Source organism: Neodiprion virginianus, chromosome 3 (assembly GCF_021901495.1).
Source record: "Neodiprion virginianus isolate iyNeoVirg1 chromosome 3, iyNeoVirg1.1, whole genome shotgun sequence".
NCBI classification, from domain to species: Eukaryota; Metazoa; Arthropoda; class Insecta; order Hymenoptera; family Diprionidae; genus Neodiprion; species Neodiprion virginianus.
Window position 1 is genome coordinate 26,449,421 of NC_060879.1, and position 14,653 is coordinate 26,464,073.

Consider the following 14,653-nt stretch of genomic DNA (forward strand, 5'->3'; position numbering starts at 1 on the left):
GCGGAAAAAAAGGAAAAAAAGAATCGGATAACGAATGAAATACAAGACGGGAAAATATGAATATAAATAAAATCAACTTTGCTCTGATGTATATTTTTATAATCAAAGTTTTCAAATGCAGACGTTACCTTCTACTCGCGGGAAAATAATGCGAGAGAAAAATAAAATGGAGAACATTGTTTCTCGCTTTTTTTTCTCACAAGTCATGTAAATTAAATCCCACTGAATTGAAAACTGTCAGTTCTCTATCATTTTCCTCTCTGTTTAAAAATATATTCAGCTTTGGTGAGCTAATTATTTAAAACAGCATCACGTTTCCACCAACAAATTAATCAGCGACAAGCCTTGCACTAGGAGGAAAAAAGAGAGAGAGAAAAAGACTACAAAGAAATTACGATCGACAACGAAAGGAACTAGAGAGAAGATGTTGACAAAAAAAATAGCCATTTTCAATCAATCGCATCACCGGTGCGAATCTATTCGGAAAAGGAAAGAGTTTGTAAATTAATTAGGTTAAGCTCTCGTCTCCTCTCTTCCCTTCCATCCCTTATTCGGTTGGATATTGGCTATAAATAATGGAATTATGTAACTACGTTGGAACCGGGGGAGGACAAAGACCGTTTCGCTTCGTCCCCGCGCCTTATCCCCTTGTTCACGAGGCGCCCACCTTCAATTTCTATCCCTCTCGTACACTACTAGGCACTACTTACCGCGTCCGCCTGTCCTGCCCTATATGCCAATACATTATAGGTACCCTCGCATGGAAATGTGCGTATGTATACACGCGCGCATACTGTATATTTTACACGTATACTCGCATGCTTTATAAATATACATGTATAGGCATTGTGCGAAAGGGGTTACTAGATCCTGCATCTGACAAAGACCGGGAATAAAGCAGCGTTACGTTCACCGATTGCTCGCGATTAAAAATTTATCCAACTCGGAGGAAAAAAACTGATTTACCAAAGACCGACAACTGCCACTCATACGCGTCAACGCAAGGTCTTTACCCTTGAATAAATATTTCCTTCCTTCGAGTGCGTTTATCGTTTATTTTGTTGTTAGTAGTATTGGAAATAACGTGTAGATGAAATTTTTAAATAAAACTTTTGCGTCAGAATTATGTGCGGACATAAAATTAATTATTTTTGATTTTTGTGATTATCGTATTCACGCTCAAGCTTTTTAGCCATCGCAGCTTGGTGACATTGTACCGATGATACACCATCGAAATTTTCAAGCGCTGGCTGATTTGTCGTGATTGTAAGAAAAAAATAACAATTTGGTGAATTTACGTAAAGATTTTTTTAGCACATCCGTGTCTCGAATCAGTTTTTTAATTTAATATGTTACTTTTGGGAGATTGGAAAGGATTTTTAAAATCAAAATGACGGATAGGAAGCCATCTCAATTTTACCGAAAGTTCAAATTAAAATTAGATCACTCTGTCATCGGTTAAATGCTACTTACAAAGTTAGGTAAGAGGCTTACCTCTTAACAAAGCACGTTAGTGAAGTATCGACGTTATGTACTGCCTTATAAGAAGGACTCTCCAACGTCGATGTGAAAATAAACTTTGCCAATTGAATATTTTTAAACGGATCATCAGTCTACCGTGAGCTTGTCTTTCACGTTTCCGTTCGATTCCCCAAGAACGTATTCTTCCATAAATGAGCGTAAGTAGACTAATAACCGGTTCGACAGAACGGCTTTACAGGCCGTTGCCTCAGTCTTTTTTGATTGACCTGAAGCATGCGCGATACAGTTCTTTGAACCTCTTCCGTACGTCGTCGTTAAATTTAAGTCACTTATCGTGCTCGCACAATAATTACCGTGCATTATTTGTATCTGGTTGGTAAAATATCGATAAAGACTGAAAGTAAAATTCAGTCACTGGTATTCGTTTTTAAATTGTTTCGAAAAATTGTTAAAAAAAACTTCCTTTGGGTCTATCATATGAAAATTGAAGGAAAATAATTTCAGTTTAAAGCGGTATCACCTCTTTGTTTCACGCATCTTTGAACTATACCGAAAAATAAAAATCTTAACTCGGGGAAACATATTTTGTTAATTAAAACACGGTGACGATTTTTGAGTTGCATACGCGGATGGTTTCGCATGATTTTCTCGTTGGTTTGATATTTTCGTGATACCGAGGGTCGTTGAACTCTCCCTGGGAGCCCGCTGCCTAACTCAACCTTTTAACACACCTGGTGCAATCTAATCGAGTCCCCTTCCCAGTTTACCTTTTGCCCTCGACGCTCGCGAGTCTCGTGCACCCTTCAGACGTATGTTATTCTTTTGTTCATATAACCAGCACTGTACCCACTCGCCATATTTCAACTATATGTACACGAAATGTTCATGACGAATTCTCCGGTCTTGACCCAACGAACTAACGAACCTAGGGAAATTTTTGCTGTGTACTTAACATTGAATTCTGAAAGCCGAACCGACCAGGCGGCACATCATGAAATATGAAGAAATTAACCGGCGGTAATTGATCGGCGAAAATTCATAATGCGTTGGTGGACACCGAACGTGAATCAGATCGATAATTCCACGAAATCGTGTGCTAGTGAATCCCGTCTGATAGGAAGCCCTGCAGCTGTTAACGGACTGGGTATTGAAATAACCAGCTGATTGCGTGTGGATGCCTGATGACCGATGCGTAGAGGGTGAGCTAGAGTATGCGATGTCAGGGCGTGGAAGAAAGAATGTTATGAAAGAAGGGATGGAGAGAAAGAAAAAGAAACGTGAACGAGAGACGGGCTGACCGTTCGTTCTCTTCGTTGATTCAAGCTCTAGAAGATTATATCCGGAAATATCGGAACGTACTTCTACTCCGTTTCCAAAGGGTGAGTATTTCTGAAATCTGAAACTGATCCTCGGTCCTAGGTGCTTCAATTACAGCGTTTACGAGCTCGAGAGAGCGTAGCGCCGCGTACGGCTGTGAAAAATGACGAAGAAGAAACTCGGCGATATTGAGAGGAAGGAGCGGAGTCACAAAGGTGATATGATATGCTCGGTGCAGGGACGGTCGGGGAAAGTGGAGGAACGAAGGGACGGAGCGGGGAGAGATCCCGGAGTGTAAGAGGGTCGTGTACGTGGCACCCGAGGGCTGCTAATCGCGGACCTAGAGACCGGGGCGACCAGGGCGTCCAGGGGTTGCCATGGAGGGTTGCTGCGCACCCACTGTTACATCCGTAGCTTCTCTCGCCGCTCCGTGCTTTCCTAGATACGGGGGTGAAACAAGTCGATATCCCAGGACCAACCACGGCGTTGATCAACAGCTGATGACAAGCCAGCGGTCGCGTGTTCACCGCCGACTAGTTTACTTCGGATCCAGCATCGCATGCTGCAATCGAATCCACCTACGTGCGATTAAACCAACTTCCTCGTTAAACTCCGCCTACAGACCAGAGACTCGGATCGGACTGTTCAAAGATCGCCAGGGTGGTGTTGGAGTGGTTTTATACACTTCGCCGTCAGAAATTATTCGTGCAGTTGCGAGTACTGAGAAATCAGACTTCTCATGCTCAGCATGAAAGCCTTAACAACGTTAGAGATATAATTTCATTTAGAGAATTTGGGACGTTGTTGCTTCATACTTTTCAGAAAATTTGTTATTTGCAATCTCTGTGACTTGGTTGTGGATCTCATTCGTTTAACGATGACGATCGATTGATTCTACGCGCGCGCCTTGAGGAGAGTGAATTCTTTCAACAAGGGAAAGGCCGACTTTTTAGGAACTTTGATGATGGAACGTTCTCACACAGGTGTAGAATGCAGCTCGTTAAGCTCATCGTTGCATATTATGTCATTGTGCCAAAGGATTCCAATAGCTGGCGACAAAACCCGTTCGACTACCCAGTGAGTTTGATAAAAGGATGGCACATTGGGTAGGTATACCCGTTTAAAAACACCAATCAACCTGCATGATGCAGTGTTCTGCTTCTGTTCCTCGTCAAATGATGAACAAAGGGAATTCTCTCGGTCCCTTCGCCCCTCGTCGAATTTAGCAGATTCTGTATATCTGGCACGAAAGAAAGCTTCTTCTGTGTCAAGGGGAACGAGGACGCGAATGGAGTAGAAGAAAATTCTTAGTGTATAAAGAAAGCGGACCCCTGATCCTCGGCAAAGGCCCGATAAGCTCCGCGTCAGGCCCCGTTTCCTCTTCGCTTTCCCAGCAGCACCGCCGACCGCGAAGCAGCGAGCTAGCATTTCGCGCGTTTGATTGGTCGGTACGAGCTCCGGTCTATCAATACGGGGAGCGCGCGAGGGTGCGTGGGCTTCCTCGCAGGGTGCGTAGCAAAGAGGGGAAATTCGTAGGGGATAAGAGAGGAGAGAGAGTGAGAGCGGGGTTTCGAGGGAGAGCCTGGGGGAGCGTGGAAAGAAGGGTGAGGGGTGCGCGCGGCATGGGCGGCGAGGGAAGCGAGCGGGGGGAAGGGGAGATGAGGGGATGATGGGCAGGGGGAAGGGGGAAGGGAGCGAGAACTAGAGGGTGCGTATAAAGCTCGGGCAGCAGTCGCGGACGAACTGCGTTGGGGGTTTTGTCTATAGCTCTCGGAGCTCTGTTCAATTTCATTCGGTAAACAGTAGCAGCGTTGGCTGGGACAGTCTCTCGCCTCGGTTATACAGCGTCGCGGATTTCTCCATCTCTACAAATACGTTTCGCCAAAACCCGAACCGAACCATACCGAATCTCCCCCTCACCACCCCACCCCGACATCCCTCACCCAATAGTTAAACCCGTATACACTGAAACACACGTATGTATTGTATGCGTGTGTACACCTCAATGTAGGTATACGATGCAACAAACTTGACGCGACTCTATCAAAAGTAAACCGAATTTTTACCGAACTCGTAATCTACGCACCCCGCAGATACTCGTCATTCGTTTCTCCACCAGTTTCGTCCTCTCAGTCCCGCGTTAAACGGGAACGCGTTGATAATACTCGCGGTTGATGTTATTGTTTTTATTAATAAAATAATTAAATAAAAAGAAATTGTTGACATGGATTGATAGTTTGACTATTGCAAGAAGAGGAAAAAAGGAGCTGAAGAATTAAATATCCGACTTAAACATTCCATCTTATTTTTAATAAAGTTTACGACCTACATACTCTGTGAAACTGTACTATGTATGGTACATACACATGTATATAAATAGATAAAAAAAAGAAAGTATATTATCTCGGATGTTCAATGAAATATAGTATTGAAGTGTAAAAAATAAGGTTGTTTTACGTCGGTACGTTTTGCCACGGAAGTTTAAAAAATTTTTTAGATACGAAGTTGTATTGAATATAATCTTTCTCGACGGTACCAATGGTTCATATTATGGAGGTGGTGCCGTCGCACCGAAACGACTTTCACATGGTGAGTGTGCACACAGTTTACCATCATCATCGCAATTTTTACTATCTCCAATTATCTTCGATGTATCACACACCGGATTCCGAATCTACTTCGACCAACCAGAAAGTAGGAGATTTGGTTAAAAACGATCAATTTAATTTTCCTAGGAGAATCAAAGGACGATATCACTTCTGATAGGCGGGAGACCGAATCGCGGGTGCAAATAATTTTCGTGATCCTGCTTAAATTAACGCGGGTACGCATCTGGAATCTGTAAAGGGTGTTTTAGTCGGACGGAGCGACGACGGGACGGTGTATACGGTTTATTCTCGTAACAAGTTTGTGTTTATAATGCATACACGGTGACGTGCCGTTCACGCATGCATCGCGCATTCGAGTGCAGGAGTCGAGCTGGCTCACCATGACGCGCCCCGGTCGTCGCACCCCGTTGCACCCGCTCTCGATGGGAAAAACAGCTGCTTTAATGCGCCCGTGGTTTTTATGTTAGTCAGCGCTTGGCGTTTGGGGGAGGCACAAACTTCCCACCCCATGATCCACGATTGGATGATGACAGGATTGGTGAAACAATTGACAAAATTGCCCCAAGATCCCGACATCGCGATATCCCCGCGTATTTTCGAAAACTGAAATTGTTTGTTCGGTAAAAACCATTTGTTTCTCTCTTTTTCTTGTTTTTTTTCTTTTTTTTTTTTTAGGACTGTAAGACTGGACCGAATCATATGATTCGAGTCTTTTTAATACCGATATGAGAGACATGCTAATACGGTTAACACAGCCGCAGCCCGTTGCGAAACATATTTTATCCTCCCTCTGTTATTCGTCCCCCGGTATAAAATTTATATTCCATGAGCATTAATCTTTCAGTTTCACCGTGTTTAAATTTATTCACTTGGCCTAAATTTTGCTCGCATTTCTCGCTCGCGGTCGGTGTATAATATCTCGGAGAGTGAGGTAGAGTGAGAGGAGTGGCTGATTTCGTCTCTGGGAAACTCGCGTGCATAATATAATGTCCCCGAACTTTCGGGCAATACAATTATACAAAATAGGCGGTACGGTGGTGAAACAGCTTGCGCGTACCAAAAGTGAACGCCGTGGCGCGTCTTTCTCCCTCTCTCTAAATCTATTATCTATCCACGAAGGAACCGGGATACGCCATGCCTGCCTCCGAGAATATATCCGGCGTCTGCAAGAGGCTCCGCATGCCGAGGGCAGTCGGGCATGCACTCGATCCGGGATCAATTGGGGTCCGCTTTTTTCGCTCGGAGATTCATGGTGCCGGGTCGGGGAAGATTGTCCATAAATCTTATCCCAGTTGAGAACGCGCGGGTTCCGTATTTCGCAAAATAAAGCTCGAAAGTTTTTTTTTTTTTTTCAGGGAAATTCTTGAGCCGCGGAGCGACTTTAAGCGAGCGAAATTTTTAAGGGTGGATTTAAATAACGGCTGCAAGCAACAACTTTATAAGGTATACGCCTATATTCTCGCAACAGCGATCATCGTGCCATCCGGCACAACGTCCAAGGCCATTTCAAACACGTGACGGGTTCTCACATGGCGGCCGGCGGTGAGCCGTGTGTTGATGTAGAGCAGTGCATCAATTAATGCGACGACAGACGCGCGAATGTGTCTCCGCATAACGGCGCCAGGTCTGGTCACTCGCCCCCGCACCTGCAATCCGGGCCCCTCTGTATATGTGTATAATACCGTATTCGCCACATACGCCACAGATGGCATTTACATCCTGGGACCATCAATTCGCCGGTCCTCTCTCTCTCTCTCTCTATCTCTCTCTCTCGCTCTCTCTCTCTCTCTCTCTCTCTGACGTCCAAGTCTCGCCTCGACGCCGCGTACGTTGCCCCCGCTGCTATTACCCGCGAAACTTCCACCTCAACGCGAGTTATTTCGACTTTACGAGCTCGAGATATCCGCCATCGCGTAATTCCCGCCACTTGCCCGACACCCTCTGCCTCACCCTCAAACCTACGACGTATACCTACGAATCGCGTGCCTACTCCTTATACGCAGGTGAGAAATAGAAAATTATCACCCCCGCGCTGAAGTCGAATAATTGGTTCCGTTTTAGAGGGTTACTCGAGGACTGCTTCCAGGGTTGGGGGAAAATCGGTAATCGCGAATCACGCGATACGGAAAAATGCTTGTGACAAACAAATATGGCAGTGATTGAAACTGCAGTTCTGTGAACTTTTAGCGCAACGTGTAATGCACATCAGTATTTCATGACAATGAAGAATCTGATGATACAGAAATTGATATAAAAGATTCAAGCAACCTTTCTCCGCACTTAATCATCTTTTAATAAACATGCATGTTTGCACATTTCTGCACGAGGCATGACCGAACTTGCAGGGAATTGAATAGCAGTTATTATTTTTCAAAAACCAGGAGAGTGGCGATTCTCAAATCGAAAGTAACAAAGTTTTAAAAAGTTTCCACTTGAATAGGTTACCTTACACGATTTCTCATACTAAATCACAATTCAGTTCCAAGTCCTGACAAAATGTAGTGATTTATAGTTTTTTATGCTACAATAACGAATACGCGGCTGTTGCAACACAAGAATGAAATGTAAGACACTCTGCTTTGCGGTGGTGCCAAAATGAAACAGTCAGCGTAGTCAAAGCCACATAATTTAAGAAAGATCTGACTGAGAGATACACGCTTTTCGGACGTTATCGCGATGCCGGAACAACTCGATCTCAACAACTGCGAACAATTATTCAACAAATTTGTAATGCAGCGATTTAGGGATTGTGAAGAACGAAATTACGCAGGCGAAGGGCCGGGCCGAATCCCCTGGAAGCTCAAAGCAAAGCGAAGTTCCAACCCCACTGGCGTTATATTTACGGAACACGCCTGCCAACAACACGTGTGCTGTGGGCTTTCAAATTACACCTTTGCCACCAGTTTATTCGTTTACAAAATGATCAGATAACACGTGCCCAATAAATAGAAAACGCCGCTTTGAACGGGCGAGAATACCTGGTAGGGTGAAAAATACCAGAGAGAAATTCTCAACGATTTATTCTCTTCCATGTCCTTCAAGTTCTTCGTTACATCGTGCATTTCGAATTACTAAAAGAGATCAATTGACGTATCTTACTCTCCTATCAGCGCGAAGGAGGAAATGATTTTTTTTTAATTGTGCCATTATCCCCCGTTTCGCACCCTCTGCACAAAGAATATGTTTCGCTCGATGTGTCTGGTTATCCAATTCAATTTCGCAAAGGAAACAGCCTCGGCGATGAAATATTGCTGCAAGATTATACAAGTCACGCGTGATAGATTATAAACGTCTGTGAGTTTATCGATGCGACTCTGCTCGATGAAATCAGAGTTCGAGCATCGGCATAACTCGTGTGTGGTTTTTACCACTCTGATCAGGGTGTGCAATGCCGGCGAAATACTTGATTCCGCCCGTTATCGGGAGAAAAGGCAAGTGTACACAGCCCCTGCATTCCGGCGAATTTTATGCCCTTCGTAAAACATCGAGTCGTTACGTATCCTCAATAAAAATAAAAGTAACAAAAATACAGCGTGACAAGTTATTTTCGAACGATCTTCCGAGGGTTCGATATCATACCTTCCCTCTCCGATCTTATATACATATATTACACGCCACTTGAAAAGTATCGTAAAATTGGACGCCTACCCGGGAGCTTAAAGTTCGGAGCAGCTAGTTGAGCTTTGGACACGCAATTACCCGCCGTTAATTATACTCCGTCGAAGGGGGCTTATACCAGCCCTGACAGTAATTCAAACGAAGTTTGACTCCACCGATTCCTCCGAACCGATGGGACGATGTCCCCTGTATGTACGTACACCCGGATTGAGATCAACGTCAAATTCTCTTCTTTTCCAATTAACTTTTCCAAGAATACTGGAAATCCCAAAGTCAGCTCAACGCGAGTCAGCGTAATACAACGCAAGGCGGTCTTTGGGTTAACCTCTGGCGTTTTTAATTCCCGGCGTCCTTCGTGAATATCTACCGCTCGAATCACCGATGAAGCGCTCAACGCTCGGCCGTCATTGGCACCCCTTGCAGGAGGATGATATTACGGGTTAATCAAGTAACGAAATGCGTCGGCACCGGATACCGTCGCCGCCTCCATAAATCATGGTGGTCGCCGTGGACGAGCGGAGAGTGTTGGGGCCAACCCTCATCTCCAATCAGTACATTGATTGCAGTTGGGTACAGTCAGGCAACGGCGAGCAGGTCAAATACCGAGGCCCCACTCACCGCTCGACCCAGGCATGATAGCTTATTCAATTTCCGAAGCGACATTCGCCATTCAATTTGGCGGTTATCAACGCGCGCGGAGTCTGTATCTGGATTTTGCACCGTATTCAGAGGGCAGCGAGCACCCCCCGCCACCCTCGAGGCACCATCGCGTTAAGAACCTAAGAGCCAGTCAACCGTGCTCCCCATTTTTTCTACTTTCATCCCCCTTCGGCGTTCCGCTGGTAACGGTCGGCGGAGCGATCTTTTCTGAAAAATTGGCACAAATTTTCGGCAGCGGGAGAGGAATCGTTTCGCACAGTTTCCGTTGCGCGCACCGTCGAAGGGCTAAACGAGGATCGGATTTTGGTGTTTCTTCCAGCCTGCTGCGGGTTCGTGGAACGTTCGATGCAACTGAACGACCAACTCATCTGCAGCAGCGATATAACTACGAGCGAGGAGAGCGACGCGCAGACGTTGGCTATCATTTCGCATCTCCCCTTGGTGGCATGCTTTCCCGCAGTGTACATAGATAATCGAGCTTAATTAATTGCTCGGGATATGCGCTCGGGGCTTGGCAAACACATTTACTTATTACCATCCATCTTGAGTGGTGTCTCTCCGAGGAATCGATTTTCTAAGTGCATGTACTCCCCGACGACGACCGAGGCCAACGTATGATTATAATTATCTTTGGATTGCACGTGGCATATTCCTCTAATCTCGTGTATACCTACAACCACCTTAGGTATACTCCAGTCTCGGTATATTATATTATTTGCCAGGTTATTGCGATAGACCGTTCGATTTTGAGGGTCCGCGCACCTTTGACGGGGGAAAACTTTTGGGAAGAAAACGAATCCTCGTACGTTTCAACAGAATTTTAATACAATTCGATCTGTGAATGGAGGAAAATTTATTCAAGTTTGATTTAACAGAGAAACCGAAATTAATTGTGTCACTTTTTGTTTTCATTGTGGCTTGAAAACTAAAACAATGTAACGTCATCTGTTAGGTATATTCCAACATCGGTGAAATTCGATTGCCCGTAACATCCGCGATTACCTTTTTTTTTTTAAATTAAAAACGAAAAATGCTACATGATTATTTCGTGTTTATAGACTCAAATACACTTATCATATATTACTCGTTGCAATTAGTTCATCGAATTTAATCTGTATCCTGCAGAGAAAAAATATCTCATCCTTGTGATTTTATCCAATTTCAAGACTATCGATATGCAAAACTTCGCGACCATCTCAAGGTTACCACAATAGGCATGAAGAATGTTCAACACTGTCTAACGAGTATCCGTTACCTGATTCTCTCAAATTTGTTTCTCATTCTCGTTTATAATGTTCGATACGAACATGCTGTACAGTTACACTTTAAATATTTCAAACAAAATTGTAAAATTTCGTTTAAAAGTAATCAAACTTTTATAACGCTCAACGTGTACTCAGAAAGAGAATCTTCTTTGACCTTGTAGCAATGAGTTTTAAATTCCATTTGTTTTTAAGTACGAGCCTCCTAAGACCCACTAAATTTCAACAGTGTAAGCTATCCTTGTCACTGATATCGCTGGACAGATATTTCATCCTTCGATACCGTTCTTGGCACTTCCTTAAAACGTACCCATATTTACTCTTACTTAGCCCAGGACTTAGGGCGGAAATAAAAATCTTAATCTGGATTGTCGCGCAACTGTAATTTGGAAAAGTCTCACGGAGTCAAAAAAATAGACAGAACGGACGTCATTGCAGGGTGATGCATTCGTCGCTGACCCGAGGAACGAGGAGGCCAGAGGGCGGCGATATCTCACTTCCTGTATCTATACGGACAGCCGAGTTGCCTTGACGACGTGACAACAACACGCGACTAATGGCCAGTAATCGAGTCAAAGTTTAATTTCCTGAAGCGACAAGGGTAACCTGTGTTTGAAGTCGCCTCCTCCGTTAGGACTGACTAGCGTCTGCAGATGACAGTGTGCGTTCGAAGCAAAGTCATTACACACTCCTCGGAGAATTAACCGTCCACTCGACCAACGTTCCGAGCGCTTGGAAATTGTCTGAAAAACGTTCAGTTTATTAACAAACACTCTGACGTCTCTTTTGATTCCCGGACATTTCACATGTGTGCTTCAGGTACTTAGACGTACGTGTAGGTATAACTGGCACAGAAGCCCGGAAGATATCCGGCAGCGGAGAAGAGTTGGGAAAGTTAGTTGTCCCTTGTCAAGCCGACAGGGATGTTCGAAAAGTTGGCCCGCCTCCTGCATCGTTAGGCGTCTGCGTCGTATTTCACGAACTGTCTATCGGGGGACGGACTGTAAAAACAAACGCTGTATAAAGTGCCGAGGGGTTCTGCAAAACTCGGTCGAGTCATAAAGTGGCACAAAAATAACGCCGTTTGGTCGAATTTTTTTTTTCCCCCTTTCACTCCCATTCTCCTCGTCCCCGCGCCACGTGTATATATTTTTTCCCCGTTTCTATTTTCTCGCTTTATCAGACGACCACTCAACTTCCGTTACTCAACTCGCCATTAGGCATCGATCTGTCCGGAGTTTGAGGGACAGCAAAACGAGGTCTGCTTATTATTTTTCCCCTTCGATTACTCAATCCCTAGGTCACAGGTACGTACGTAAAAACTCGTTCCGCGCCCGGCACACCTGCAGATGTAATCCGTTCGTCGCAATTAATTTCAACGCTTAATCTGTCGGTCGAGGTCTCGCGTACGTCCGCAAAAATCGGTGAAATACCAACCCTCTCGTTTTACCACCAATATCGGAGTCGGGTCGGGGATGATAAGAAAAACGACCCCGAAAGAGATAAAGAGCAAGAGGGAGAGAGACAAGGGTGGAAGGGGAGGGAGAGCGAGGATTCGGAGGAAGAATAAGAGAGCCGAGGGTGAAACACGGCGGGCCAAGAAACAGCGCGGTGCGGTGGGTGGGCCTCGAACCTAAAAGGATATCGCGGCGAGGCGGTGTCCCTAGCGTCATGAATCATGCATCGACGCCCCTCGGAGGCCCCGCGGCCGAACCGGAACAGCTCGCGAATAACGCATCCCGCTCCCCGTATCTCAAATAAACAATGTTATTTGTACACGTCCCGCTTCCGCGTCCCGCCCCGTTCCGTTCCGTTCCGTTCCGTTTGGTCTCGCTCCAGCGAGTCGTCGTTCAGCCGCGAGGGACTCGGGGACGAGAAACCTCGCGTCGAAGGGTTCGAGGCGGCACGGCAGCGCCGAAAGAGAGTTTCTGGCCCAAGGCTCGACCATCCTCGGGGATCTGGCTCGAAAGCCTTGTCAGCGACAGAAACCTCCTCCTTCTCCTCCTCGGGGGTAGCGCGGTGCCGACGTGTTTGAGTAGGAGCGAAATGACGAGGGTGGACACCCTGAAGCAGGACTCTGTAAACTGAACAAATAATGAAAACTTTCTCATTCGCTGGCACGCCATCGACGTACACGCCCGGCTTTCTAAAGACGCGCGGCTCCAGTGCCCCCGGGATGTTCTTTAACTCTTTATTTCCGCGGTTTCCGAACCGCGATGGATGTTTCGAGCCGAAATTACGAATAATTCAAAACCACGCTGCTCCTGAAGCCGAATTTCACCAGTTCAAGGAGTCAAACGCTTAGGGGACATGTAAGTGAAACTCGAAACTTTTTTTTATGGATATGAAATTTTAACCATGGTGTTTTTCTGTCTGTTTGGATTATTCAAATTAGTCCAAAACCTGCCGAAAATTTCTGATCTTGAAAACACTTTTTGCCTGTACGCACTTCTTCTTAAAAAAAATCGAAATAATTCCACATCAGAATTCTTCTATAGCAGCGTATATAAAGAACAATTGTCGGCATCCAATATCCAATCTGATAATTAACTGTATGAAACTATGCCACTGGCTTAACCCGTTACCGTGCTTTAACGAGTCTGACTCGTGATGAAGATTTTGACCCAAACATTAATATGACGTGCCAGGCTCGTGAACAGAAAGTCGGGCCAAACATAAACATCACGAGCCAGGCTCGTGAACGTAAACATCGTAATATTAAGGTCGTAATTGAATGTTAGTTTCTATCAGTACGCCACGAGAGTTGGTCACGAGTCTCATAATTGCTGTGACAGAGCAGATTAGTTATTGAAATTTAACAAACCACTACAGAATGCAAAATACAAAAGTTTTAAATGAAATCAATGATAACGAATCCAGTGATAGTGATGTGTTTGTGCCAACCAGAAAGCGTCGAAGGCGTATAATTATAGGTGAGAATAGTAAAAAGAAAGGTACCAAAGTTTTAAAGTATTCTGAATTTTTTGTCATGAAAGCGTCTGTTTTAAATAATTTATGATTGACTATATCACAGTCATTTACATTTCGGCTCGTATTGTGATTGTTCTCGAGTATCAGTTTGGTTTCTTTACGACGCGTTGACGCCTGCCACTTGGGCCCGAGTTTCGTCGATCTAAATGGTACGGGAAGGGGTTAAAGTGGTTGAAATAAAAGAAATATATATATATATATATATATACATATATATTAAAAATTATATTATATATTAAAAAAGTATATTAAAAAAATACGCTGCAACGAGCTTTCTAAAAGTCACCAATATTTGGCAATATTTGAGCCAATGTCTAGAAACTTATTAAATACAATCAATCCAAATAAGCGGCAAAGCTATGCAGCATTTGCTGCATCAAGCTCCACTGATATCATTCAAATACAATGTGTATCAAAAGAGTTTGAAGTTTTACTGACGTGTCCCCTTAAAACTGAAAATGGTTCTATATTCCGAAATCTTCCCAACTGAATTATCCGATATTTTTAACTTCGACTCTCACTGATCCGTAATAACCTCTATTCGTATTTCATTCGCACAGGAGAGAGACGCGTCAATTACGTGACTTCTACAGCAATCTAAACCGCGATAACTCAGCGTCTCTATATTCAACTCTCACCCTTCTTCACCAGTCACTTCGATCAACCTTCTTGGCTGCTGAAAATCCCTTATTCAAGTTTGATTATTGACTCGGC

The 14,653-nt window shown here is 44.5% G+C and overlaps 1 protein-coding gene across 15 annotated transcripts in view; it reads left to right on the forward strand.

Moving 5' to 3' along the window:
- Positions 1 to 14,653, forward strand: part of LOC124301459 (CUGBP Elav-like family member 4) — a 540,326-nt gene that overhangs the window by 460,063 nt on the left and 65,610 nt on the right. For 2 of the 15 annotated variants that reach the window (XM_046756549.1, XM_046756541.1), the window contains exon 1: positions 4,549 to 5,388. The exons of 12 other annotated variants lie outside the window; for them this stretch is intronic. Coding sequence is in view for 1 of the 3 variants with exons in the window: in XM_046756541.1 (XP_046612497.1) it covers positions 5,338 to 5,388 (51 nt within the window). In the remaining 2 variants the exon portion in view is untranslated. Of the gene's footprint in view, positions 1 to 4,548; positions 5,389 to 12,955; positions 13,261 to 14,653 lie in introns of those variants that run through there. One more of the 15 variants, XM_046756547.1, reaches the window with a different exon arrangement.